General features: G+C 36.6%; 1 protein-coding gene across 11 annotated transcripts in view; it reads right to left on the reverse strand.

Moving 5' to 3' along the window:
* LOC105384133 (basement membrane-specific heparan sulfate proteoglycan core protein) overlaps positions 1 to 24,825 on the reverse strand; it is a 150,459-nt gene that overhangs the window by 82,287 nt on the left and 43,347 nt on the right. For 9 of the 11 annotated variants that reach the window (XM_048632627.1, XM_048632626.1, XM_048632634.1 and 6 more), the window contains exons 4-9: positions 23,955 to 24,031; positions 22,617 to 22,779; positions 20,963 to 21,135; positions 20,259 to 20,423; positions 19,838 to 20,140; positions 19,246 to 19,356 (exon numbers count right to left, since the gene is read on the reverse strand). In XM_048632627.1, coding sequence (XP_048488584.1) covers positions 19,246 to 19,356; positions 19,838 to 20,140; positions 20,259 to 20,423; positions 20,963 to 21,135; positions 22,617 to 22,779; positions 23,955 to 24,031 — 992 coding nt within the window. Of the gene's footprint in view, positions 1 to 3,814; positions 3,961 to 19,245; positions 19,357 to 19,837; positions 20,141 to 20,258; positions 20,424 to 20,962; positions 21,136 to 22,616; positions 22,780 to 23,954; positions 24,032 to 24,825 lie in introns of those variants that run through there. The other 2 variants (XM_048632628.1, XM_048632637.1) reach the window with 2 other exon arrangements.

The following is a 24,825-nucleotide window of genomic DNA, read 5'->3' on the forward strand; positions in this document are numbered from 1 at the left end:
ATCTGAAATACCGAAGGTCCCGGGTTCGATCGCCGTTAAGGATAGATATTAATTCTTCTACGGTGTTAAGGTACCACTAGCAAAAAATACCTATATGCAATTTTTGGTAATAAATAGACACGATTTTTAGTATTTAGATTTTTTTCATTTTTCAAATAATAGTACCTACTCATTTACAATTGTGAATAACTGATAACTGTCATAAGTTAAAATTAATCACTTATATATGCACTTCGTGCTTTCGTTCGTAAGGCACAATGATCTGTTAATATACGTTCGGCGGAGTGCTCCCACGCATTACCACTCCGACTGTAAGTAATATCATAATTCATAGCTCAGATCTGTGATAATTTTTGTTTGGCTAACAGTCTAAATAACTATACTCAACATAATTACATCGCTTTTAAATATCGCTGGTTTTCAAATATTACCTATGTCAACATGTTTTGTTAAGAAACTGGCATTAACAAGTAAGCATTTACAGATTCATAGATATTATAATACCTACTTGTTAAAATTTGATGAATGTTACAATCGAATATTTAAAAAAATAATACACGAGAACCTTACGATGGGCACAGGCACTTTCGTAAATCTAATCCCAAGTCTACCTCTTCAGCAAAGCTACCTCTACACAGGGTACAATTTTATCAGTGTCGTTTAGTAAATAATTAGTTTTTTTAAATCAATTTGCCATAAAGGTTATTTGAAAAAATATTACACCTCTATGGTGTTTATTTCTTTTTGTAATTCCAGGTAAAAACTTTTTAAGGCGAGGTGTAGGATTTAACGGAGGTTGCTGGAAAAAGCTAGTAACACATAAAACGGTAGTTAAACTTTTTATCTATACTCCAACTTGTCAGTATAAGTGAAAACATCAATATAATGTTCTTGACCACCATAACCCATTTAGTTAAAGGTTTGAAGTGGAAATTGAATCTGTTGAGAATGTATTGAGATTAGTGATGCATTAACAAACCCATATTAAATTTATGAAACATAAACATAACTGATTTGAATAGTCAATTTATGTTTCTTTTAAGATCTATATTTCTCATAATGATGTGAATGTAACTATTGATCATGATGAGCCATCGTAAGATTAACGGGTTATCCATACATTTAACCGAGCAGAATCTAAAATAAAATATGGCACTCTTCATATAATTATTTTTGTGTTTAAGTATTTACTGAATACTAAGCACATAAACAAAATTTCTGAGTCTTCTGACTAACAATATTTTAAACCAACACTGCCACAAATGCAAGAAAAAAGCACAGAAACGAATTTACCTATATGTATATCTCGTCACTATGAAGACAACCCACTGTCCAGAAGTGACCAATAATTTGAGTTAGAACTTCGTCGACATAGGTAATAGTTAAGTTCTGCATGGCCGCGCAACGAGCATGTTATGCTATTCTGGGAGCTTCGAATAATAAATGGAGAACAAAACCGGGAAATTAAAATTTTCTAACGAGTCTCTACCGTATCAATTATTCTCTGTATCGCCGGGATAGTCTGTTTTATACATTTCGCTCGAATTGGTATGAGATGATTATAATTCCAGACTAAACTATTGCTGCATTTGTACTTAATTGAAGTAACGCTTTGTTAGTTTTTAACCCAACCAAATAAATAGGTTTATTTAAAGAGAGCTATTACTAGCTATCCAGTCTGTGCTAATATTTTTAATGCAAAAAGTATGTTTGTTGTTCTTTGGTGTCGCAAAAAAGTGATGGAATGGTGTATTTTTTTGCAAATGATTGGGAGGCTGGAAAATAGCAAAGAGATGGTGCATTTAATACCTCTGTTCCCGTTGCAAAACATTAATATAAACATTAAAAGGAGAGAAGCTTGCGGGTAGTAAATAATAAGACCAGCAAATGACATAAGCAAATTAAAAAAAAGATTCCGACGAATTGATAACCTCCTCTTTTTTTGAAGTCCGTTAATAAAAAATACAGTAGGTATTTTATTTTTTGAGTAAATTAACTAAAGCATAAAGTAGCTCAATGAATATTTAGCCAATCACAGAACTGTATGTCATAAGTTCTGCTCAACACATCCTCATTTCAGAAGCCGCCGGAGAGTATGCATATGCAAGTGAGACTATTGGAGGCATTTCCTTTGTCGAAAGCGTTATTTGACAGCGACATAGGGTTGTTAACCCCGCTGATCTAGTCCCGTTATGCACCCGAGGCGGTGCGCATACGCAGGCCATCGGTGCAGTTCACGAGCCTCTAAACAAGGAGGGTGCTGTTTTGATTGCTAACTGACTATCATTGATAGATGCCTTCGGGGAATAGCCACTTGATGGTCATTGAGAAGCGCCATTATCTAAGGATGTTGCACTCGGTTTCTGATTTTCTTTATGCGAATATTTTCAAGAGTTTATAGTACGTGATCTGGTTAAGGATATTATTATGTATACCTACATATAATAATAAAATGTACAAGTTTGATACAGAGGCATAAGTTAATTAAAGCCGTTTAAATATCAATATCGATATTGCTCAACTTAAAAACCCAATTTTTACGGTGGGAGGTTATAAATGGAACCATCTTCAATAATATAATTGATTTTATTTTATTAAGCCGATTAAATTGACAGTGTTCTGAAATACAATATTATATATTACTTTATGGACGGTTACTGCTGTTTCAATCAAACTAATGGTTTGTAGTCACTACCTGTCTCACTGATAAAACCACTTAATATCAAGATGAATATAATACTGCCTTTTTATTGCAAAGGATACAATGTAGCGTCACGGGTTCGATTCCTAGTCGGGTGTATAACTTGTAATAGTCATTCATTTACAGGGCACTTTGATAGGCTAAAGTGATGAAGGGATACCTACATAGTAGGAAAGAATATTATGAAAAGAACACAATGACATAAGTACTTCGTTGACAAAAGCACTGGAGCAAAAGTAAGCTTTGAAAACTGGTTCAATTAAAGACAAATTCTATATTTGAAACTAAAACAAAGAAACAAAAAATACAAGGATGCATCCGCCTCCCGTGTCAGGGGTTGAGGCGTTTGCGGTCACAAATAAATATATCGACAAATCAAAGAGTGTTTGAAACAAATATGAGAACTGAAATATGATTAGGCCTGAAACAACAGCGACAACACATGGTACTGTCAATGACGTAGAGAAAGAATTATGTTCACGCAGAAGACGAGATATGAAATTAGTGTAAAGTTTGTTTGTTCTGATAAGAAGATAACCGCGAAGGCTGTTACACCTACTTCATAGCTAATGATATAATACTAAGACACCAAAGCCGAAATTGCCATGTGTTTCTTTAGGAACCGACATTCATTAATGGAAACCAGGAAACTTAGGAAAACTTTTTAGCGTGGTACTTACACCTAACTTGTTAACTTCAGGTGGCAAGTCTCGATGGGAAGATAATAGTCTCTGACACAATGTCTAAATAAGTCTTGAATCATGGCACTACTTACGAAATTATTCAGCTTACTTATTTTACTATGGTCCCTACTTCCACAAGGCTTTTTTTATTGTATGTATGTTTTTTTATCGAGAGCCCGGCTTTTCATGAAGTACTAGGACTTTATTTCAAACACTAAATAAAAAAATACATACATATATCACATAAAATTCCAAACATTAGTCCAACTAAGTCCAATTTTAAGTTGGAAACTCCTAATCGAACTCTTCCAAATAGTGGCGCAAACTTTTTAGTTTTTCCGGACGATAGATAGCCGGGCGCAGATGGGGCCTAATCGGTTGCTTAGTAATTAAGGTTGAGTTACATGCAGTGGAAATATGTCACACTTACTAGTTGGGAGTTGAGTTTGAATTGTTCGCAGGTTTTAGCGGGCGCGTGCGAGCGCGCGGTGCGAGCGAGTGGGACTAGAGGGTCGCGACCGATTCCGGCGACTTGGCGAGCCACAATGTGGGGACAAGACGACTGACAACGCAGCCATGCACTAAAACAAACATATTATGAACCAACCCTGGCCGCAGTCTTGCCGTGCATCAATTTGAGCCGATTAATTGGTCGCCTATCGCCTATACGTTTATAGGCGGGATTTATTGATGTCGCTGCAGCGTTTTGGTTTAGACGATTGACCTGCAGCTATTAATATTCCTGAGTACTGAAATTATATATGTGGTTCATAAGTGCTTTTAAAAAGTTTACTTGACATTTTTTTGATAGGTATGTGAGTATCATAGTTATTTCATGCACTTTAAGATATGACGTAGGTTTATAGTATAATTATGTATATGCCATATTGTTTGTAGTTTTATACCCTTCAAAATAAAACCGAAACCATATTTTGTAAGGGGTGCAGTTTAGGAGATAATATAGATTGTGGTCAGTTTAATTAAGCTACACACTGGCCTTCATAATAATATTATTGACATTAAGCACATTTCAATCGGTACATTGGCGTTTGAAATACCTTTATCAGAGCATTCAGATTCTGTATTTGCTCAAGTAGGATAATTAGTATTGAAGTATTACGTACTTACTTGCGTCCTATAGGCATTTTAATATCGATGCAGTCAGCCCCTACTCCCCACTGCGCAATTCTGCCTTGATCTTCATGAAATTGTACATAGGTATCGAATTTATTTATATATAAAATATTCATCGGTACCTAACATCATACCTCTATAGTTGATGCAAAAAAGTGATGCACCATTGCCCTTTTCGTGGCAAATGAAGGCTTACTCTAGCTTTACATAAACGACCGACTATGGCTGTAATGCATTCGGTACGTTTAATTCAACCAGATAGAATCTCACAGAAGTGCTCCGAAACTGTTTTTTTTCGTAAGTTAGAATTAGAATAATAAATAATAATAATAATAAATAATAAATATGTGGGGACATCTCACACACGGCCATCCGACCCCAAGCTAGGCAGAACCTGTGTTATGGGTGTCGGACAGCTGATATATCTACACAAATACATAGATAGATAGATACTAAATATAAATATCAAATCAGAATGACCCTTCTCGTGAAATAAAATAAATAACTACTACAAGTGTCAAGTCACCAGCATATTCGGTAGAGTAATAGAATAGCACCGCTGATCTCATAACAAATTAAGTGCTTGATTCATCCTGCCTACCAACAACTGTTCCTACCTCCGTATGACTACGTCTTTAAGATAACGATGATGCATTTATTTATATATCAATACATAAAATACCTACTTATATAAACTGTACTAGGGTGCTAGGTAAAGGGTACTAGGTAGTCTAGGTACCCTATAGAATACCATGTTTAAAAACGTAGTACGAAGTAGGTACCTAAATTTGTATTTAACCAAACAAAGTTACATTACGGATACTACCTGTCAAGATCGCCCAGCACAAACTTGAAACACATACCCCAAGAATTCTAGCTGGGAATCTTGACACGAACTTTCAACATGTACTCAATGTATATAGGGTCCGTTCTGGTACTCAAAACAAGCGACCAAACACCCGGCCAGCCACTAGCTATCAACTTCAAACTGAACTTTCGCGAGGTGCAAATGACACTGTTACTTACTCCGACTGACCCAAACTGTTCGGGTTTCTATAGAAAGGCGTAATGAAACCAGACTACTCTTTGGAGCTCTAATGCAGAGCACAATCTGTTAAGTCGGAAGTGCTTGAGCTACGCTGTTACAGTAACAATTTTTTAAAAACTTTTTTCTAGTTGAAAATATCGTACTTACAAAATTAAAACACATTTAAAGAGAGTTCGAGTTCTCGAGTGGAGACCACGAACAACGGCAAACGCAGCGTGGGACGCCCTCCTGCCCACTGGGCTGACGACCTTAGGCGGGTAGCCGGTAGTGGTTGGATGAGGAAGGCCGAGGATCGAGTGTTGTGGCGCTCCTTGGGAGAGGCCTATGTCCAGCAGTGGATGATTATTGGCTGATGATGATGATGATAATGGCAATTTCTTTGGAACACATCGTTTCACTTTCAGTAACGAATCTTTATTTTAGTGCATGGCTGTGATTCAGTCAGGCGCATATCCATAAGTTGACGATTATGATTTTCCTATGTTTACATGTGTAACCAAAGTAAATTTTGAGGCATCTTGGAAAAAAAGCCAAGTATCGAACTTATCTTCCTTTTTATTTGTTTATTCAAAGTTAGTTTCTCCGTTTGAATTACAACTTGGAATACGTAAAGTTTAAACGAAGCTAATCAAATCATGACGAATGCACCGATAGCTCTAACCAAACTAATAGGCGGTCAAGCGCGTGTTTTTATCCTAACCAATATAATAAATGCGAAAGTAACTGTGTATGTCAAAAGAGCGGTGGTAGCTCAGTAAAAGAGCGGTGGTAGCTCAGTCGGGTAAGCGCCCGCTTCTCACGCAAGAGATGCGGGTTTGAATCCCGGCGCTGACATGTACCAATGAGTTCTTTTAACTTAAGTACAATTTATACCATCGCTCTTACGGTGAAGGAAAACATCGTGAGGAAACCTGCATATCTAGATCTAGCACATCTAGATATGTGAACCCACCAACCCGCAGTGGACCAGCGTGGTGGGAAATGGTCCAAACTTAGGAAGGCAGTTTAGACATTGGGGATATGCACAAAGGTTCCACTCGAGAGAGCCAGGTGCAGGTACTTACTTACACCCCCACAGAGAATAGAATAGAATAGAACTGTGTATGTCTATCTGTCTGTACTCTTTCACGCCAAAACTACTGAACGGAATTCAATGAAATTTGGTATACAGATAGTCTAGACCCTGAGAAAGAACATAGACTATTTTTATCGCGGTATTCCCACGGGATTTTTTTAAGGCGAAGCGAATCTCGCGGGAAGAGCTAGTACTTTTATAATAGTAACTACTGTTTTTTTTATTATTACTACTTAGCTTATCTGCTGAATAACTGATAACCTTTCTCGATGGAGACTGTCACATCCGAACATGTATGTATGTAAGTTGAGAGGCAAAAGTAGCTGTCAGTTGGTAAATGAGGAATGAGTCGAGTGACCAGCTTCTCCAAAAATACTATTGATTTGACACAGCGTTAAAAATATTACCATAGTAATAAAATATATCCATAGCCATGGTAAGTTACTAACAATCCAAATCACCACAAAAATATAAAGCGCTTAAGCCGTGACAGGGAACGTTTTTTTTTGCTTTTCTGTCGGCATCTTTGGGATGACGCATAGACGACTAAGTAGCTAGATGTGTACTCCATCAGAACAGAGAACCTCAAGGATTATTTTATTTTAGGTTTAAGTAACATTAATCGGGTTTCCTGCCGTTCACGCGTCCCTTAACGTTATTTTTAAAATGATGTACCAACCTCCAAGACGATGCTCCTTTGAAACCTTAAAGACGAAGGAATAAAGGTCAAAAACGTTTTCTGTCATATGTTTCGCGCGCTCGTATACCGCATTCACAAAATGCCGTAACTTCGTAAAATTTTGCCACCCTACTTGTTTGCTAAAGCGGCAGCAGTAAGGTTTCGAGTTGTTTGAAAGCCACGAAGCTGGCGGCCGTTAAAAGTAAATAAAGAGTGCATTCAAGCTACTAAGGCGGTACTTCGGTCGCTTAGACGTAGAACGGAGACGGACCAAACCCACAAAGATGCGTTCCGCTGAACTTGTTTCGAAACATCTTCTGAAGGAGACAGTTGACAACAGAAGAAGTACTTTCAAATTAATTTAGTCTGCGGTATCCAATAGCAACAGCTTTGTTAGGCCGATCGCATTTCAAGGTCTTGAGAGCTAAAATCAAAAGCTTTCATCAAATGATTAACTAAAATAAATTACAATTTGGCTTTTCACTTTTGTTCGTCATTTAGGACAATGTATTAATAGTTAGTTTACAGCGGTGGGTGTTTGTAGCCCGACAGCGTGATGGGGCAATAAAATGAACATGCGTTTTGAAACCTAATAAAAATAATACGCCATAAGCGTAGAGTCAAATGAGCACATTCCAATCGTACGATATGCTTAAATCACTGACAATTGAGACAACAATGCCCAATCAAATCGACAAACTGGACACCAATGTCAAATTCCTGTTTAAAGCATGGAGTGCAGGACTATTACCGGTTTATTAAGTAATGATTTACTTGAACAAAGAATATAGCTGATGAGAGTTTATGTACATATACTATACAAACAAATTACTTACATAAGTTAAACACAGTTTTAGTTACGAAAAATCAGTTAATATACCTAAAGTGCGTTAGGTGATGAAAGTTTGATTATTTTACCATTCTTAGATTTCATAACATTACAATGACCACTTTAAGATGGATGGATGGATGGAGCCTGTATTTGAATTTTGTAGCCTAACAGAAAATTATGGTTAAAGTACCGTTGCCTCCTCATCTTAAAATGATTTCAGTAGCGTCCCCAAAGCATGGTAAAAAAATGCGCTTTAATCACCAAGATCACATTTTTTTTAAGCTAAGCCGCTCTACTGACACATCAAAAAGCTTCATGCATACCTGTACTGTCGATGTGTTTTTTATTTGTAAACACATCTTGAAATCTTGATACATTAATAATTAAAAATAGCTTTTTTTGCATTTCAATAAACATGCAGTAGAAATTACACAATATAAAAGGGAAACAGAATTAGAAATCCTTAATTTGGTCCATTTATTTAAAAAGCTTTTATAAGTTACATTAGAGTTATGACCGAAAGTAGATTCATTAAAGTTAGGTTTAATTTCACGTAAAATAAATAGGATGACAACGTTATACTATTTTGCAAAAAATTGAGACTCGGTGGCAAATGGTTTGCCGACTGGGAACTCTGTCTTAACATCCCGTTTGGTACCTATGAATAGAATTAAAAATAGTTTTAAAGTTATAATTATGACAGACACAAACGGCTTTAGGTAGGCTTCACCATAGAAACCAGACACACATAAAACAGATGTTTAGCGCTGTCAAATAACTTATGCATCAGTCAAATAACGGGTTAATTAACCCGTTACAACTGGTAGCTATTAATTTGTTTGCAGTAACAAACCATTTTTCATCTGTGTGTTTAACTAACTTTAGTTAAACCCCAGAATAAACTAGCCAAATCTGACCGGAAACAGAGTTGCTGAAGTAACCGGGGCACCTGCAAAATTCCTGTTAAAACCGAGTGTCCACGTAGGTATTAGGTTTCACTTCGCAACAAAGATTTATAAATAGTTCACTTTATGAATGACTTTCTGGAACCGATACCAAGTAGTTGTGCACTTTGCAGACCGGGAGACTGCTTTATAAAAACAATATTGGTCACATTATCAATTTAATTTAATTACTGTATATCTACATAATTATGTACCTTAGTTATGTCATGTGACTCTAACTATGGATGAGATCATAAAAATAGATCATAAAAGCAAAAAGTTGAAAAGATGCTCGAGGAGTTTCTTTCGCCATTTATTTCCTCCTTAATGACGGGAACTTGGTGAAATGGTGGTATACTCTATACTCTGACTCATATTATGACTTTTGACAAGTAATTGTAAAATTCTACGTAAAAAAATTAAACGATTTCATTTCACGATTTCATTAAAATTAATTTCAAATGTGAACTGAAAGATTTCACTCGTAGTAGATATTATGTAGATATATTAATTACTTTAAAATATTTTTTCATGCGAAATCGTATTTTTATATTACATAATATCTGACGGTCAGTTTTACGACTGAGAATGAGAACGTCATGAGCACAGAACTTGTGCTGTCATTGGTGAATGGTAGCGGTGCAGCACTTACTGCAGGTTTCAATAACTCTTTCTACCGATGACTGGTAGTTAATTTCATACGATTTTGACAGATTGTAACTTTTAATGTGTCAGTATAGTATGAAAGTAACTACCTGTCGTCGGTAGATAGAGTTAATGAAACTGGCAGTTAATTTCGTGCTATTCACTCATATGTGAAACTGGGCATAAGTATCACATTCTGATTATGAAGCTCCCGGCCTATGCGGCGGCCTGGTTTATTTATGAGTGAGTAACAGCATCGGTGATGCTGTCATACTCACGAAGTTACTCATCGATTCTCCTGGACTCTTCATAATAGTTATTATATTGTTTTTTTATTATAGTTACTGTTATGCATTTTATCAACTCTGACTAGGATACAGAATGCGCTTTTTTAAATAAAAAATGGTTAGTTTCCAAATCATCATCTATTTTGTGCCTTTCTAAAATTAAGTTATTAGTTTTTTTATAATCCAAATGGGATGAAATGCAATATGGAAACTACAGTTAAAATGCAAACTGGTATTTCACAGTAGGTTAACGAAATAACCTTTAGTAGACCAAAGTCGGCATCAGCGGAGTTGCCATAGGGTACCAATAAATTTCTTTATAAATTAGGTGACTGCACAATATTACGAATCGGCAGTAATAATTCACTTGTTAATTTAAAGATTTTAATACACAAAGACAAAACTGATTAAAATACGAAATTATGAGTAGAATTTTAAATTCTGTATTAAATTAAGTCACTAGATATTTCGTGTCTAAACAGATGCCATTACTTTTTTCGTTGGCCTGACAATACCTGAAATTGGTTTGGTCTCTATAATGTAGCTAAAGTGGGATAATTCTTATTGCTTTCACATTTACTGTTGGAGCCATATAATATTAGGTATTGTAACAGATGAATTATCGATAAAATATCTTCTTAATTATTCCATATTATTAGATGATAGTAAATTAAATGAAACGTTTAACCGTTGCCCACAGATTCCTGCAAGACTATTTACATAATAAGTCTACCAGTTTATAAATAATAATAGTTGTATTTTCAGATACAAAATGCGGGACATGATTACTGATGCACGACCTAAAAGACATAGTTTAAACAAAAAGTGAAATACTGACTCGGAACTGTGTCATAAAATGTGTTAAACGAGGGTCATGCACGCAACGCCTACGCCTGGGCCAGACTAAGATACAATAAAGACATTTCGCTTAAAACAGAAATGAAACTACCTATGCCACTTCGCTAGGTACTATATATAGTTACTGCGAATATTTAAGTTTTAACACCTCGGTTTGCAATGTTGACGTTTACTGTAGGTAATGTTTGAATTACTTACTATCTACATAATTATAAGGGTTGGTCGGGAATAAGTTAAATAGTATCTGATGTCTTTTACAAAATATTGAGAGAAATGTACGTAACCCAATTTGAGTTGTATGTAATCTACCTACAAGTCGCGTAACAAAATGCCACAAAGTAACAATAACTAAGATCGGTTTCAGACTAGCGTATTTTCCAGCGCCTAAAAGCTCATTTTTGGGACTCTACTATACTGGTACGAGAGTTGAAGCGCTTCTAATCTCCTATTTGCAATAGGTATTGACACTGGCAGGGCACTATCCGATTCTAGCGTAAGCACACGCCGAAATATGCCTATAGTCCCGTTTTTTGAAGTACGTAATAAGCATATATGCGTATCGTATACGCTGCTGTATACGTGCTGAAAAACACGCTGGAGCCACTCTAAGACTAATTGAAGGGATGGTCATTGGCTAGAATTGTCTCATAGCCATGTCAAAGAACCGAATGATCATTACCAATTGCGAATTGTTCCGCTTCTTGACTGGTTGGTAACATTAAAATAATTCGCGCGGTACACAGACTTTAATAAATGTGCTTATTCTTAACAAGTCTGAAGATAATTGATATTAAGACAAATGGATGAATGTTATACTGATTTAGTTGAGTTATTCATTGGTTTCGCAGCTTGATTGTGACCCGTTGCGTCATTCCGTCGGCATGGCAATGACATCATTGTCACCGCAATTCGTTTAGTATCTACTTAGGAACTGTAAATTATTTTACAATAATTCGTAGAGCCCGGTTTGGTTTAATTGGCTTTAATAGTCTATGATTGTTCGTTATTACTATGAATAACATTTTAGGTATAATATTTAACGTTGTAATATTTAATGCAAGTTTTGAGTGGGATTACAGCTTGGTTTTCGGTATTCGTCCAGTTTTGTTTGTGAAGTATATACTTTTGCACCTACTTAACCAGCAAATTGGTATGTAACTTATTAATTAAATACATTTATTCAACACGATCCAAGCTGCCTTCACTTGCAACAACGTAGGAAGCGGCAGCTCACAGCGGGAACTGCCACTGAAATTAGCCGTATAAAGTTTCCAAATGCTAAGTAGCGAGGCTGCAAGGTATATAAATCAGGTGTGCAACGCGACAAGCGGCAGATAACGTCGGCGATCGGAATGCGGTGGCGATGTCGGACGTTCGTCGACGACGCCACGACGGCGACGTCGACGCGCTGACGTCCCGTGCGTCGCCGCGTCGAAACTCACTCCCGTTGGAACCCCTCCTCAACAGAATTATACATCAAGTACTTATTGGTTAGCTTTCAATGTTCTTACATTGAAAATCAGACTATTTGAACTTTAATATTTGACGGTTCGACTCATTTGATCTGCCTGATTTTCGAAAATTTCCGGCTGCGTTTTTAAATAGTTTGATTTGGTATACATATAGGGATTTCGATTCGATTGGGATTTCATTTTTATGACAGCTACTACGGTTACCGTCTCAAAACGTTTATGTTGTCTTCGGGTGTACGCGATTTGGTGAATTATTCATTTGTTGCTGCGTTAGATTGTGCTTGTTGTTTATCTGATTTTAAATAGAAGCACTGGGAACTTCTCAGTAACACGTCACATGAAAATTTACACTGAACCTCATTAGAGAGACCTATTCGTATAGGACGATATATCAGATATATTATGTAAGTACAAACCTTCTGACCCATCTATTTGGACCACAATCTTTGCTAAGTGTACCCAGTAAAAAATGGAAGACTAAAGAATACCGACATTATTTATACCCATTTAAGTTTAAATATGACCCTACACGGTACCTAGTTTCCGTTTGCCTAAGAACATGATTACCTACGAACATTCTATAGTCAATAGGCACAGTGCTTTGCTACCATTTATCAAGCAAACGAAACTGGCACGCATACTATAAATGTCCGTATCAGAATTTGGTTTCATAACACTAAACTGCGACCCCTGGGTTTATAATCAAGGGTTATCTTCATTTCCAAACATTGACCTGTATAACCGAACGTTAAATAGATACATGTACCTACTTAAGTAACGGGACATTGTAACTTACATAATAAATGCCCTATTACAACTGAGAGAGACATCGGCTACCGTAGACTAAGTAAATGATGATAAACACGCGATTCTGTCTTAGCTATATTAAATTTCATAGGGAAACTTATTTTATGTCAGCGAAGGGTTGCTAGTGCATGTTTAGATTTCATGGCATTGCTCAAAAGTTGGTGTTTTACTAAATAGAAGTGATTTGTAGAAGGCACAGGTCCAGTTTTAAATACATATATAGGTACCTTCATAATTTTGAAATAAATCATCACTATCATTATAATATTTGAGTGGATGTAAGTTTGATCGGAGCAATGAAACAATTTTGATTTCGCCATTCATTAGAGCTACCTACCCTAATCCCTATCGTATTGACAAACATACTAAACTTACCCACATACAATTAATTTCCCTTCATGATATATTGCAGATTATATAATATCATTGTAAAACCTACATCACTGTAAAAGTTTAGATTTAAAATCGATGACCCACAGTTAGAAGGTCAGAGACCATGGCATAACTATGATAAAATAATAATGTATGAAGCTAGGTAATTATTAGCTCATTAGTAACATCTATAGGTAGGTATCTGGCTAGATAAGTGAAACTTCTATTAACCTTCCAATCGATTATAAATAGGTAATGCTTTTATCTTTAACTAGCTGTTCCCGCGCGCTTCGCTTCGCCTTAAAAAGTTTTCCCGTGGGAATTCCGGGATAAAAAGTAGCCTATGTTCTTTCCCAGGGTCTAAACCGTATGTATACTGAATTTCATTCAAATTCGTTCAGTAGTTTTGGCGTGAAAGAGTAACAGACAGACAGACAGACAGACAGACAGACAGACACAGTTACTTTCGCATTTATAATATTAGTAAGGATTTGTACGAATGTCCAGCAGTGGACGATTACGAACTGATGATGATGATAAATGGCGGTCGATAGACTTTGCTAACCTTTAACTAGTTTTAGTTTTTATTTGGTTTACATTATAATGTCAAAGTTTAGAATGATGATGTGGTTGCCGTCGCCAATAATTCGTGTTTAGATAATCCATGTAACTAGAGCGTGCAATACGGTACGCTTCGGGACATAATAATTTTTAAGCACAACCCCGACATGCAGTTATTATGAATACCTACCGAATATCGATTTGGTATCGCACGCAAACCCTGAATAGGGATGTTTTAATGCGCTTACGATATCGATGAAAATTCATGATTAATTTATTTTCTACATTTTAATTAAGGTAGGTTTTCGGTAATATTGGCTAACGGATTAATTCTGGAAGCCTGTGTTGTGTCACATTATAATTTAATGGCCAGTTCCGATAACTTAGCCTGTTTATAAAGGCAGGTTACATTAGCTATAGTTAAGTGCATATTTTGAGAAAAAGTCATATGTATCAAACTTTACATTAAATTCATGACTCGTTTGAAATAACTAGGTAGTTATAGGTATAACTGACGAATTACTACTAATCGATACATTGCAAATGTATCGTTAGGTAAGTATGTTCGCATTTTATTCACTAAGAAATTAATTCAAAATTACTGTCAAAACACCACTATACCTCTAACCCCCTGTAACTCAATAGAGAATCCCGAAGCATCTTAGCAAATCATGTTTTTCGGGTCGTAAAAATAATCGGGTCATTTTGAAAAAGCTCTCCGGCCAATAAAACGGCGAAAACATTATAATTAAACACGCATTATGTTTAGAGTCGCCACCTGTTAACCCAGATTGGCTCGCAGTGAAGCGTCCACACTATGCTACTATGCCAATACCACAGGCTGTAAGCGGGAAAGTTCGGTGAAGCTGAATGAAAGAAATTCGTAGTACGGTTCCTTTCAAACAACTTGGCAGTCACAAAGTTAGAAGCGAATGCACTAATGTACCTTATCAAACTAACAAACCACCTGATCATTATTTCAAAGATTGACAGCTGCTTAGAGCAGACAACTTTAGGCGCTATCAGGGTGGACCGAACTGTACGCCCTACGCTACCTCGTCACATCACTGGAAATGTGTATAATAATATGAAAATGTAGTGAAGTTTTGTACTATGTGAACATATTTATAATCAAAACATTGAAATTCCCCTATTTCAATGTCATATCCGATTCGAATAATAAAACATAGCTTAGTATACGTATATACTGAATGATGTGGTGAACAAAATTCCACGTTGAGTCTAATTCCTCCTTATCAGCTCACATCCGTAGCTTCGCAGTTAAAAGTCACGGTGCATAGTTCTGGTTTTCTTATTTTGCGAAACATTGGAGACCATAACAGTATTCAGTGAACTAACTTACAATTTATTCCTGTCGTGAATTATTTCGTTAGGTTTAAAAATGATACATTTTCACATGTTAGCTTGTCACAATCATGTTTAATGGTACGAGTATTTACCTACATTGAAATCCAAAAAAATATTTTCATTGATGTTCTTTGTTATTTTCTACATTTTACTATAAGTTCAGGTTCAGATGAAAATTGTACTTCCGCTACATTTTTAGGGTTCCGTACCTCATAAGTGAAAACTTATGATTGTGTGCTGGCAAAACATATTGGAGTCTTATTTCATAGATAATGGTACCGAGACCTTCGTACCTTCCTCCGACTTGCACTTGTCAGGTTTTTTAACTAAGCGTGCTACTAATTAGTCTCATTTTTACAATAGATCCGTGTGCCACTCCTCAGCGGACTGCAGTTTCTAGAATGGCTTTATGGACCATTAAAGCCAGGCCTTGGACATCCATATGGCGTGTTCCCCCCGGCAAATTATTTTAACATCCCACCTTTGTGGAAATTCAATTTAGCTCAAACTGTAGGGAATGCACGCGGGTGGAGCGTGCACTTTCACCTTTCTGTTCTTTAATCTGGACTTTGTGGATGTATTTGTTTATTTGTTTTAGTTGTGCAAAATTAAGTATAAGTATAAGTTATATTTTGTGAATTTTATTGATCGTATCCATAAATATGGAATTGTTAGAAATTCCCAAAGAAATTGTATGATTTTTATAAAACGAAACCCTAAAGTTAAAACTTCTGGCTAACTAGGCGGTAAGAGTATTAGTGCCAATTTCACCATTCTCTGTTAGAGCATAACCAGGGAGTAGTGGTTAACTTTTGACACATCTGTCATGAATTTTATATGGAGATGACGTTTAATTTATAAATCAATCCCTGTCGGTTAGATAACCGAGAATGGTGAAATTGGCACTTAAGTTTGTATTTTAACCCCTTTTAGCTATGCGTAGTTCATTTACAAAGTCGAGACAATAATTATTTATTTTTATTGTGATTATAGTAAAAATATTTTATGTAGGTATAATAAGTTATAGAGGTACGTATAATCCATATTTTTTTAAGTCAGATTATTAGTACCTTGTATTATACAAAGTGCTTGACTCTATGTTACTGTATGCTGTAACGAGACTAAAACTAGTAGCGCCACCTTACGTATTTTTGGGAAACTGTGAACGTATTTTTTACTAGAACTTTTCAGCTACCTTCTCCACCACGGTTGCGTCTCATACAGATTTAAAAGTGTAGATGGCACTAAAAGCTCTCTTTTATTTCTGATCTTCTCGACATGGAAGTAGTAAGGTTCCTGATACTCATTCTATCATTGACTCGGGTATATTATTACTCCTCCAATAGTAATAACCTGACGACAGACATAGATAGCGTTTTGTCATCGTGGTGAAAATAATTACCCTTGGGAATAATAAAGGTTTTAAAATTTATGCGTATTATGAGAAGATAGGTAGGTACTTATGAAGAGTCCCACCGTTCCACTATTATAATATTTCAAGGATGAAGGAGAACACATTAAAGATGAAACAACAGCAACATTAAGATGACTGCCACAACGTTATAAACCTCATACCATATCCAATGTGTGTAAGTACTCTTGTCCACGGTTTTCAAAGCAAATTCCTTCCTCCAACCGAGAAAACGTAAAATTTAGACTGCATTCTTTCGTTCAAAGTCTACTGAGTTGGCAATATAAAGTAAGACCTCACTCACTGAAAAAAATACAAGCTTAATTTTTTATTTGGCTCTGTACACCTAGTCAACTTCTAAATTACATTGGTATGCAATGATATGATATGACTCAGAACAAAGAACACGTCCTCAATCCAAATGGTTGCAGTTTGATCATCGGTTTTTCGTTAAAAGCAGTGGTAATTACAGCCGGTTCTACAGGAAAAGTTGTTTTGTAAAACCGATTCACAAAATAGTTTATCCTTTATTAAATAAGCTATCAATCTATAACCGTATTATTAAAGGACATGATGATTATATATTATGTATATAATTATATAGCCCTGTCCAACAACATCCCGTGAGTGTGAATCTCATCATAATGAAACTGGGTTCTGTTGAAGCAATCAAGGATGTCGGCAATAGTTTATTGCACCGCGCACCCAGTTATTAAACCGGTCCACTCATCCTATCCAAACATATTTGCATAAGTGCCATCATGTAAGAAGAGGTGTAATTTAGATGCACATTTGATGCCTTAGATGGACACGGTGGCGCGGCATTGTCATCTGTTTTCGTGCTTGACCGTGATGCCCTTGGTTTTAATGGTGGAGTATTGAGATAAGTATCCGTACATTTAGAAGTGACAATTATTGCCTGGTAATTGAAGATGCATCCTTGCTTCATGCAGCAATTTTAGCGAGAAATTAAGCCAAATGATAGCATACCTCGTATAGGAGATGGCATAGAACACTACTTGTCAGACTACACAATGGGAGATGGTATATATAGGTACAGGTACCCAAAGAAGAAGATGAATTAAAGATTGGTAAGTAGGTAATATTTTTTTATGCTTCCTATAATTACGGCCAAATACTTATTTGACTTCTATAGCTTTACCGGTATGACGAAGGCTGAAAGTCCAGCCTCATGTAGGTGTAACTATAAATTCTAATTTGAAGACATAATATCCATAACATGATTAAAATAGATAATCTCATACATTTCGAAAAACTGCCATTGTGAGGTTGTTGTAGATGTAGATGCTCTTCACTTCTAGAAGCAGACGCTTCTGCACCCGGGTTCGATTCCCGGGTAGAAGAATCAATTTGTGTTTCTAAATTCAGGTTCAAAGTTTAGTTAGGACATAGAAATAGGAGGCAGAACTTATGTAAGTACAAAAACTAACATTAATCCATAATTATATACTCCATAAGGTTGCAATTCATAAAAAATACGAGAGTGAAATATGCCGTCAGATCAGAGCCGCGAGCACAGGATTCAATACTACTTTCGAAACTACACTAAGGTTCACTTTTACCAAACGCTAAACGTATACGAAATAGTATTTAAATCAAAATTTTAAATACATTTTGTACTAACTGACAGACTTATGACAGGCTACTAAATACGTTTAGCGTTGGTGAAATTCCACCTAACATGGAAAAAACAAATGACACTTTTGGAACTAACAAATTTGCCTTACATTTTGACAGTGACAGTTGACGATACTCATTTCGATACCTATGCTCGCGGCTCAGATAGGAAAGTTATTGGTAGTAGTTCCATCGTCATTCGTAGCGCTAGTGTTGCAGAAAATAATTCGCTTCTGCTTTTGTCTAGGGTGAAATTTATTATTGAATCGCCCAACAGGGTAGTTGATCTCATAGAAATTAGCCGTTGTGGTCGAAATTCGACTTCAAAAACAGTACCTAATATAATTAAAAATATTTCCTGTTTCTTGAGAATTTAAACAATGATGGTCGAGCTGACGATTATATTTTTTTAGATACTTCTGCTGTATTGACGTAAAAACATATTTGTTTAGAAATTTCACGTGTGAGATTACCAACTACTTCTAACCGTTTTACCATTTATACAGAAGAATCTTTTTTTTTTATCTCTGTGTGAATACCAAATTTGATACCAAGGTCGCGTTTTAAGAACTTTTTTAATTCCTTTCGAGCCCGTGTATTATTGATATTAAAATTAACAACAATAGCAGTAGCAGTACCTGTGAATTAATGAACTGGAGAAACACCTATGGATGAACAAAATATTATTATACACCTATGGATAAAGTAGGTTTTACATTCTAGTACTTACGGTCACATTCTGCCTCGTCCGACCCGTCGTTGCAGTCTGCGATGCCGTCGCATCGCTTCTCCTTGAGGATGCATCGCGTAGCATCGCAGTTGATCATGTCACTCGGGCAGTCTGTGAATAAAATATTAAATTACTATCGTCATCATGGACAGGCTTTTGTACCGCGAAATCAGGAATAATTAAAATTCTATTGTATCTTGATTAATATCGCGATAATTATGGAACCTTCGGCAGCTGACAGGTTAATCGATTTAAAATGTATCAAATTCGCAGCTATGTCCACTATTGCAGCTTTTCAACTTTGTTATATTTAGGCAGTGTAAGTGGCAGTGTTTAAAAATATTTTTAAAATTCTCTTTTACTCAATCAAAATTACCAGCTACCGTATCACGAGTATCAAAAGTAATTCACAACCGACACATTTTCGAAACCTAATGTTTGTTGATGGTAACCCCTCAGATCATGCACCAATATTTTTTGTTACATGGTTTTTACCTATCAAAAGGGCTCCGTCTGTTCCACGTAATTGTAAAATGTATTACTTGTACAGAAGTTTTTTATTACTTATACTTATATTTTGTCGAGTTTTTACCTATGCTGAGGGTTCTTTCAGTAGCACCGGGGCAGTCAAGCTCATCATCACCACGAGGACAATCCCTGACGCCATCGCATTTCCGTTCTGGACAGTAAGTCTGGAAGCTTCCAACACAGCTGATCGGTTCCCTGCATTCCTCCGGAACATCCGGGTCATCCGTGACGCCCTCGAGGTCGTTGCCCCCGACCTGGATGATGCTGTCGTCTCCATTGTCAGTCTCATTGCCGTCAATATCTCCAAGGTCTCCACGAGGTCTCTCTTCGGGGATTTGGGGAGCTGCAGTCGTTGTGTACGTGTTCTCTAATGTAAATAAAACAAAAGAAAATAATGAAACAAAAGAACATAAGAATCACCCAGTTGAAATAAAAAAGTATTCGTTAAAGTAAAAAAAAAACAAAAGTATAAACAAAAGAAAAACCTGTCAAAGAATCTTCGCAGCCTTGCTCGTCAGCCCCATCGGGGCAGTGTCGGTAGCGGTCGCACCGGGCCGTGAGCGGCACACACTGCCCTGATCCGCACTGGAACTCGTCTGAAGGACACTCCGGCAGCACCACGTCTGTTGCATCACGGTTTTGGTTAGCTTCTTGAAAAGAAAATCGGGTGGTTGGTGCGTGTTGCGAGCTTGCCACCTTCAGCTCGACGGGTGTCGGGTTTGGAACTTTTGCCGGTATATGGATGGATTTTGGAGACAGATCTTAGATGCTGTAGATATGGAGAATTACCTGTTTTATTTCTAGCCTGCCCTAACATTAGAACAGGATTAAAACTTGTTTATAAGAAGACGTTTAATTACGTAATAAGACTACATGTGAGGTTGTAGCTGACGACCTGTCGCAACTTCACTACCCTGGTTTCTGTGGCGCCTTGTCGCTACCACATTCGACCCTATTTTGTACTGTAGGTGTACATGCAGTTTTTAAATGATGATCCATATTCCGGATCCAATTCTACTTTATTTTCTTCTTCTTTGGGTTCCATCTCCTGTCGCAGATCAACAATCATTTTGACTTATTTTTTCTCTCGAGACTGCTGTTCGGTGCAAGGATGTGGTGTCCACTTTGTACCAATCTACGACAGGATTCTACATTACCGCCACCAAAAATAGGGATCAGACCAACATACCTGGATCGATGGAAGTGGCGCTGAAGTCGGTGTCGCTGACAGTGACCGAGCCGAGTTTCCTCTTCTCTCGAATGTGGTTCCGTAGCATGTCCGAGATGCGGTCAGTGTCCTCGTAACCAGCCGTCACGATGTCCAGGGTCACTTTGCAGGAGAACTCGTCCGAAACTAGGGACCTGGAATAAAACAGTTTAAAGATGAATTAAGTTCAAATCCATAAATCTTGACTTTTCTACGCCTTTTTTGCAACCCCTGGTCTGCTTTAACAATAATCATGTGGTCGTTAGATTTTATGAAAATCCTTGATGAAAGTATTGATAAGTAACAGTTTTTTTATTTATTTAAATACAGGTGATCTGTATATCTCACAATATAATAAAACCGATTCCATAAAAATGCAGATGGACTTAAATTTTCGGCTCTTCTTCACGAGCAGACTAGTAAATAGCTTTTGTAATGTTATAAGTTACCTGCGACTCACGAGCTCAAATCATTTTATTAAGAATCTAGATTCCAGGTAAGCACACACTTTACAACTGGTGTTTTTAACTTGTTGTTCTAGTGAGTGAGAGCCGTCAACAGCATAACATAAAGTTGTTAATATTCTTGTTGAAAACAATGCGGAAAGGCAGGCATTACAGGAGCTATCTTTCATATCAGCGTCAGCGTCTGATGAAGGTTTTGCTTCTTTTGCTATTTGCATTGTTTTCATGTTACCACGTCAAAAGTGAATTAGAAACCTTGATAGGTATTCTCGATACTCATCACGATTCACGTCAGGTTTTTAAATGCACCTATTGTTGGGGTGTCTGGTGTTTAGTAAAATTATAAAACTAGAAGCTGGCTTTGTTATTGAACACATCATATTTAATTTTCACGCTCTAAGTATTTAAAATAAAAACATTGACGACGATGTGTTCTACAAAAGCTTGAAAAAGCACATGCAATAGTGCTTTTCCAAGCTTTTTTCTAGGTATTTGTTGATTAAAGTGATTGTGAAACTGAGAATAAAATTGTTGTGCTGTTAAATATCATGCATTAGTACCATGTAAGAAAGCATACTACGGATTTGAATAATAATAGTGGCTGGACATGGACAGGACATCCCTACATGTTTTTATAAGTATACACATTTTACACAATTAATTTTTATATTAAAAAAATGGCGCTGGAGTTTCTTGCCCCCGTTTTTATACTAGTATATAGGAGCGTTTTTTTCTTCCAGAATGGGGAGTAGTTTTAGTTTTGACAATTTGGCTAATACCTAATACCACGTAAGAAACTCAAATCCAGTGTTTCTTACCGACACTCAAAATTAAAGAAGCATTCACCAAACGGACCCTATTTTTTCAAAGATTTAATTTTTTTGTATTTACAAAATATTATCCTTTTTAGTTGGTAATATGCTGATGCTCTGTTAAATGTACTTTAGTGTTGCAGAAGGTGTTATTAAACTAGCCTCCTCCATTTAGGAGTTATTTGGTGCTTTTCTCAGTGGAACCTTTTCATTGCCCGTGAGTGTAATTTAAACCTCAAATCCGTAGTTACCTTAGCAATTGGCCAAAAATTACCATCATTAGCAAAATTCATATGCAGCGGCCATGTGTTCCAGACTGCACTATTAATACGCTATTTACTGCTTGATTATTCAACTTACTGTATCCTCACGAGGGCGGCCCGCTGGGTGCCCGGCAGCTCCTCAAAGAGCAGGTTGACGGCATCAGCCAGGGACTTGGACAAGTTCTGGAACTGCTTGGAGTCGCGGTCGGAGTACTCCTGCTGGTAGGGCTCCATGGCCACAAAGGACACCCTCAAGGTCTCTGCGAAATAGAGAAAAGAAGAATTAGGCCAAGATAAATAGACGAAACTAAGACGGAGTCTTAGCTTAAGCACATGCTAAGAACACGAATTCACTAAAATAGACACTACTTGAGCACAGACTATGCCAGTAAGTTCGCACTCTGACTTAGCCGAGTTCGAGTTCACATTTGTCAAGACTTGGCCCTTGCTTAGCATACCCAAGTTGTCACATCTGCCACACTCTCAGGAAATTATTATTCTATGCTCTCAGGCTATCCACAGACCACATTTATACAAAATTTTCTAAAAAACTACGGAATGAAACTATGACCACAGATAAATAAATATACATTTGACGCAGATTTGACATAACAGGTTCTAAGCCAGTGACTTAGCCGAGCAAACGCTATGTAGTGTCTATTTTAGAGACTCATGGCAACTCGACTTAGTTCAGGTGAAGTCGTACTTGGCTAAGCATTAGTTTGAGCAAGTGCTAAGCAACGACTATTTATCTTGGCCTTAGAAACATTCGTTCTATTAGACGTAGAGGGATAATATTTTTGGTATTTGTTTTCCCGGTGGGAATAAACACAAAAAATGGCTGTGTGTTTTTTTTACGTAAACTTAGAGGGATGTTTTTTTTACATTATAAATAGGTGTATGGTTAAAATTTCGCACACTTACACAAATTCTGCGTCACAAATTCTTATTAAAAGAGTAATATTTTAATAAATTCTATGTAGTTTGTCGATACAGTAAGAATAGCAAATTAATGTTTAAGTTAAATTATAATATGCTACAACACCATGCATCCCGTATAGATTAGTGTAGAAACACTCATTTATACATGAGAATGTTTGTATTCGCTTAAGTGTTTAATCCAAAGCTAAAGCTACTATTCCTAGTGTAATAGGATAGCAATTAGCATTGCACCAACTTTCGCACATTCTGCTTTTAGAATACACTCAAATGCACTTCAATATGAAGAAGATTAGTTTACTAGTAGTGTGTGTGTAATAATAGATTGTTACAAATAACAAACTTCAAAGAATTTGAAATAATCGCCTGGCTGTCCCGGGAATCGAACCCTACTTAGTGCGGCGTAAGTAAAGGGAAAAAAAACTTATTAAACGCCTAAAATGAAATAAGTACAGAATACAATTTTTGTGCATTTAAAAAAGTTAAAAAAACTTACTCTCTTTAAGTTCCGGTTCCTTCTCGGGAACGGCTCCAGAACCGAAATTGTTATCCAGCTCATCATCGTCACGATCGCTGAAAAATCAACCAAACAACCATTGTTTAAAAAAACTTACAAAGTTATAAAAGAACAGACTAACCCTCTTATTCATAAAAAAGTTACTGCACCCTTTAGCTATTGAACTGTTCTGTCACGCTCTGGACACAGAGGGACTAAACAGTTATATAGCTAAAGCGTCCAGTAACTTTTTATGAATAAGGGGGTAACACTCTAAAAAAGAGAAGCCCGCGACCGCTCCGCTACTATTCCTGAAGGCAAAGTTTCCTAACTTCTCAACCACATTGCTTCGTTCTTCGTTTACTCACTTCGCCGATGCCGAGATGCAGACACAATTAAAAATCAATTGTGTCTAGGACATACATGCACTCTCGGAGCTGCATGGAACGCACTTAGGGACTAATGTGTGTGGAGACCAAATTAAACCCTACCCATGATTTCCAACTGTACAGGGTGAAAATTTAATATAAGTAAGTCCGAAATACGCATCGACTAATTTAGATGATGAGACCAGTTCTGAATTCTGGACTAAATCAATTAATCATTACTTTATAATTATAATAATAACTGTCCCATATGATACTATGCTTAGTTTACATAGTTGCAATGTACTATACCTGCAAACAAGCATTTGCTTTAACTTTAAAATTACTATGTTTACCTTGAATTAACCCTCGACACAAAAAGAGGGATGCTATAAGTTTTAAATGTCTGTGTGTTTGTGTATCTATCAGTTGTAGCGTAGCTCTCAAACGGCTGAACCGAATTTCATTTATATCATAGAACATAGATAATATTACCCTGACTGATT

The sequence above is a fragment of the Plutella xylostella genome, chromosome Z (genome assembly GCF_932276165.1).
Source record: "Plutella xylostella chromosome Z, ilPluXylo3.1, whole genome shotgun sequence".
NCBI lineage: Eukaryota > Metazoa > Arthropoda > Insecta > Lepidoptera > Plutellidae > Plutella > Plutella xylostella.